Below are 5,669 nucleotides of genomic sequence, written 5' to 3' on the forward strand. Positions count from 1 at the left end.
CCACACAATAGCAATGAGTTGCATTTAATGGCAATACTATTTCCCAAAACCTGTCGAGACATTATAAAAGGCTCACTAAGGGTTTGTCTTGACCACCACCATACCTATATTTCACAGCAGCAAACAGAGTGTCTCCCAATTCCCAGAGCTCTTCCTAGTTTGATCCGCCATGGCGACTCCGAGGAAGCACGTAGTGGTAGTAAAAAAGAGACTCACCTGGTCTGCCTTCCTCCGCTGGACTCCGAGGAAGGCCATTGCTTGTTTTCCAGGCTCTTCTTCTAATGACTGCCTCAAAGTGATGGTAAAAAGAGCCTCACCTTTTCCAACCTGTGAAAGCAAAATAAGCTTGCCTTGATGCACTGAAGAGGCCATTTCTGCCTTAGCAATTGGAGTGAACTGTGTGTGTTACATCTGTGAGAACTGGAAATCAAGAAACCGGTGGCAGAAAAATGCTAAAGCAGTCTCCGACTATAAGTAGGCATTGCTGCCCATAGTATATGATAGTTCAAACATTCACTCCTAAAACATGTACTAAGTTAACATGCATAATACAATTTATGCTCTTCGCTCTCCCCTAGCAAGACAATTTAAGTACTAATTTGGAACCCTTCCATAGGAAAGAAATGCCACCCGCTGATGATCTCTTCTGTTTCCCTCGAGCATTCCGGCCGCCACTAGATGGCAAAAGCATGGCTTACAATGCGTCGTCAAAGATAGTAGACAGCACAAGCCCCTGCACGAATTCGCTCCTCTGAGCCCTCTCTTTCTGATCCTTGTCTGACAGAGACGGTTCAATCCTGGATGTATAGATCACACAGGTTGGTTAATGAACTGAGAAAAAACATTTATCGAAATAGCAACCAAACTACAAGAAAATCGTATATTAAGGAACAAGTTGTTCAGCATAGAGGTGCATGGCCTTTCATACACTTTATGTTATAATATGTTCTACCACTCATAGACAAAATGCAGTTACTACCAAATTGTGATCATTCTCTAACGAGGGGACTAAAGAAAGACCATATGATAAGGCCAAGAAGTAGGTCGATCAATTTCTATGACAAATTATTGGACTAATCTATCCCCACTGGAAATACATGCCATCCCAAGTCTCAGGATACATAAGATGGAATAACTTCACAAACAACCCTGACGACCGAAAATATATCATAATTTTATGACGGCGTAAAGAGAGTACTTGAGACCAAAGGTTTCTAAGAAAACACATTCATTGACACAGGAAAAAATAAAATAAAATGAATGAGCCAACTAAATTAAGAATTGCAGAAAATCAATGACATGTAAAGTTCCAACATCATCTGCATATCAAATTGATGATATCATGTAATGGAAAATCTATAAATACGCACATACCTATCAACCACTTTTTCATCTGAACTCTTGCTGACAAGTGTTCCTTCATCAAAAGATTCTGGTCGTGCATCTTTCAAAGACTCATCCAAAGGCAAAGTATAAATTAGCGATGATATAAACGGATCAGGTGTTGCCATAGGAGGAGGAGGAGCCCCATAGGAAGATCCCCCTAGAAGAGCTTGCAGATTGCCGTCTCTCAGGTCCTTTCTCAACAGAGAAAGCATAGTACGGGGTGCAAATGATCCTCTGCGGCATTTTCTCCTACGCTGCATGTAATTCTCAATCAAGAAATTCAAACTCAACGATCCGAACATAGGTTATGATCATTTTTATAGTACAGCAAAAGGACCCTAGAGTTGATTTCAAAAATTCAAAATTCTTCACACAGCATTTTTAGCTCAAACTTTAAAAAATGGGTAACATCCAATAGAGAATGAAAAGGATATCTTGAAAAAGCTCCCATGTTGTGTTGTCAAATGACCAACCAAGTCAAGCCCCACGCTAGCTGCGCAGACAGGACATACCTGCAAAAGGTAAAACATCCCGACCCTAGCATGATAAATCATCATACAAAGTGCACTCAAACAAATGCAGCAATAAGGAAAAAGGGAAATGGCTTATGCCTACTAAACACTCTACCACTTTTCACATAAATCAGAAATTTAACAAAACGTTAAAAAATGTGCACAATACAGAAGGAGGAGAAACTGTTTTTTTTTTTGTCACAAGACATTAAAAACATAGCAACAAGACTTATCCCAGTTGGTTGGGGAAGTCTGCATTGTCATTTTCCCATCTTTTAGATCAATTAACAAAAATATCCATATATGTTATAAACGTCATCATGCCCCCTTCATCCTTCTATATAAGACCACTAACCTTTATTGACTAAATTTTCCAACCAACACACGTAAAGGTCTTATATACACATACCATTTCAACAGATCTTTTCCTTATTGTGTCCACAAAATGTACTACCTCCAACTTTAATATATCTGAACATACTTATTTCAACCACATTAACTTTTTGGACTTATGCGGACTACATAACAATATATTATGTAAAGCATGATGGGCATATTCACATCTAATAATCTTTTTTATTTGAGGTTGTCCAGCATTATTTGAGATGAAAGAAAATGCAAAACCAAATGAAACACAAAAGTTTAAATACTTCAGCTGGTATAAATTATGTTCATCAGGAAAAATGTTAAAATGAGGCAATCAGGATGCAAAAGATGATACAATAGTAGTGTTAAATACCATGAAATACATAAGCCTTATTCGAAAAGATGAGCTAGGCAGTTAATGTGGATCCTATAATTCCCAGTCCTTAATGAACATCAATTGTATAAGCAACTCTGACTTTAAAAGGATTAAAAATAATTCATTAATTTAGAAAATTCTCCTTTTGAACAGAGAATGAAGCGGATCTCATTGTTTGTAGTGATACCAGGAATATACTCTCACATTATGCAACTAGTCAGGAAAATTTTGCTACTATATATTTGCACACAATTTAAAACAGAGTTTTGAACAATATATGAATCCAGACAAACTAGGAACCTCAATGGCATCGACCATGTACAGAGAGCACTTTTGGCTGATATTAGAAAAGAAGAAAAAATCTCTTCAAAATGGGGACTGTCATATGATCTCCCATCATCATGAACCAAAGGTTAAAATGCTGAAAACAGAAGGCACACTCACTAAGCTTCCTTGGTTGGTATCAACAGGGTTGAGGCTTATGAGATTGACATTTAAATTATTTCACTGTTTGGACATGGGAAAAGAGGGAACACTCATCTATATCATCCTATATAAGTCAATGATTTATTGAAGAAACTGCTCCTTAGCTAACATCTAGATGTTTAAATTGATTTCTAATGCAGGAAACAGGTACTCAAAGGTCAGTTGTCCTAAGTTAAGCATTATGAAATTGCTAGACCATGGCCTGGTTTTGCAGGCAAGAAGCAAGCTCATGGTTACACAAGATGGACATCAAGACAGAGATTGAACGGAGATTTTAGGTAAAGATAATGCTTCGATTAAAAACCACAACCTCAAACTTCCTCAAGAGAATATATGCTTCAAAATCACAACTTTCTTCCGACACTTGAGTCTACCTGACGAAAATTTCCGAGATAACCTAAGAGGTTGAAACCAACGACAGGATTAACCTCCAAAGAATAAAAAAAAAAAGATGAATTCTTGAACCAACAATTCCCGTATGAAAATTTAAGCTTCTCCTCATCCCAAAAGAAAGTCTTTTTGCTAACATCACAACGGAAAAAGAGAAAAAAAAAATTGTTCTTGATCGATACATCTTAATCAGGTTGGAAAAATGAAGTTATACCCCATTCTTAGCCTCCACGGGGTGCTCATCATCGATATGGCAGCAAAGCCCGACGATATCGAAATCCTCAGAACAGAACGGGCAAGGGAACTCCGCGCGCGGGTCATCCTCGCCTCCATCTAACTCCTCGAACCCAAGATACAAATCTACCAACCGAGACACACGATCAGAAGATCCCACTCAAAAAACAGCGCAAGGAACACGCAAACCTCCCCGGCAGCACCTAATCCCCTCACCCACCTCTCCAGCCGCGAAGGCTGAGATCCCGAGACGCGTCGGCGTATCGCGAATGGGGCGCGGTCTGGTGGCGCTTCGATGCGGCCGGTGACAATCGGCTCCACGCATCGGATTCCATGATCGATCGTCAGTCTCGCAGCTCCTTCTCCCTCCACGAACCGAGTCCTCCTTCCCCGAGCACCCTAATCGTAGCCCCACCCACAGATCCACGAGCCGAGAGAGAGAGAGAAGGGGAAGAAGCGGTGGACAATCTCTCCGTGTGCGAAAAGGCGACGTTGGTTGGCACTTGTAATCGCCTTCCTAAAAGGACATCCATTTCGGTCGGAACAACGAAAACACCATTACAAGATTTCCCGTTTCTCCTACCTGTCAAACTCATCTACCCTCCCTGTTTACCCAGCGGCGACAGGCGAGACAACAGGATCACCGGCAACGTGTGGACAGACTCCACGGGTAGGTTTCACGTCAATTGCCCTGTCGAGGCGTGACGTGTTGCTGTGGCTAAGGTCCGGTGGACACGTGTAAGAATCGGGTGGGATGAGTTTGCTGTTTGACGTTTAGAGATGCCAGCACCGGCAGCACGTGAGGTTCTGAGGAAGGGCATGATGGGGAGATCCGTCTCGGAAACCGAGATGGGCTCTGCCGGATCTGCTGCTCGGTCTCCGTGACGAAACAGGATGGATCCGTGAGTGGAATTGCTCGAACCCATCACATATCAAATAATTATTAGACGATGTAGAATATGAAATGTAATGTTAATACGATCTGTCCAAATTAAGTAGAAAAAGACATGCGTTTCAGATGTGAAGGCGAATCGCCGCATCGACGTGCGCATTGAGACCACTGTAGTGTGTCGATCACTAAAATACCAAAAGGAAGAACGAAGAAAAAGACAGTAAAAGTATGTATTACTCATGCAGACTTACCTTTCTGTTGGTATGAAATATAACTTGTAATATAAGAATGATCTGAAAGCTCAATTCTGATGAGGGTAATAACGGCGATAAGGCTCGGGTAACGTTAGCTGTCCCAGATGATACCTCACGTCTCTGTTGACTTGTTAGCACCTGGTTAACGTGGATCGAAACGTCGATCAAGTCACATTAACATCCTGCTCAGGCTCGATCCCTCATGTCATGCCAACATTGATGTCAGATGCTACCAGAAGTACGATCTTGCTCCCTGCAGGTAGGCGCATTATGCAACGGTAATCCTCACTATAAAAACCCTCATGCTCCGAGGAAAAGGTGAGGAGAACACAACACATAAAAAATCCCCTGCGACTATTCACTAACTTGATCGTCGGAGGGGTTAGGCCGAACTACCCCGACTCGACTTGTGTGCAGGTGCAAAGACGGAGGCCTCCCACTAAACGTCCAGACGAGGAGTTCCCTCTCGGAGGAAACAACGACCTTGTCTCGATCGGACCATCGCAATCGGCCACCTCAGCGATCTCAAGGGCCGCCCCGGGAAGATCCCCAATAATCCGGACCCGAACCAAGTCGCGTCGGCTTCGAGGTCACATCTTAAAGTTGTTTACACTAACAAATTCAATGATTAGATTTTTAACAAATGAGTAATGGATGAGAAGCAGTTAATGTGTGTAATTATATTAAGAAAAACATCGATAGATCCAAAAACTTTTGATTGATGATAGATAGGGGGAGACTCATTAATGAAGAGAGTCTAGTCTGCATCGGAC

The 5,669-nt window shown here is 41.7% G+C and overlaps 1 protein-coding gene across 1 annotated transcript; it reads right to left on the reverse strand.

Annotated features, from left to right (window-relative positions):
* Positions 1–439: 439 nt before the first annotated feature.
* On the reverse strand, positions 440–4,210 carry LOC135627789 (protein DEHYDRATION-INDUCED 19 homolog 2-like). The gene is made up of 5 exons (XM_065134090.1): positions 3,971–4,210; positions 3,731–3,876; positions 1,819–1,898; positions 1,375–1,644; positions 440–797 (listed from the first exon to the last, which is right to left on the reverse strand). The coding sequence occupies exons 1-5, from the start codon at positions 4,083–4,085 to the stop codon at positions 695–697; spliced, it is 714 nt and encodes a 237-aa protein (XP_064990162.1). The 5' UTR covers positions 4,086–4,210; the 3' UTR covers positions 440–694.
* Positions 4,211–5,669: the final 1,459 nt, after the last annotated feature.

The sequence above is a fragment of the Musa acuminata genome, chromosome BXJ2-11 (assembly GCF_036884655.1).
Source record: "Musa acuminata AAA Group cultivar baxijiao chromosome BXJ2-11, Cavendish_Baxijiao_AAA, whole genome shotgun sequence".
Lineage (NCBI taxonomy): Eukaryota > Viridiplantae > Streptophyta > Magnoliopsida > Zingiberales > Musaceae > Musa > Musa acuminata.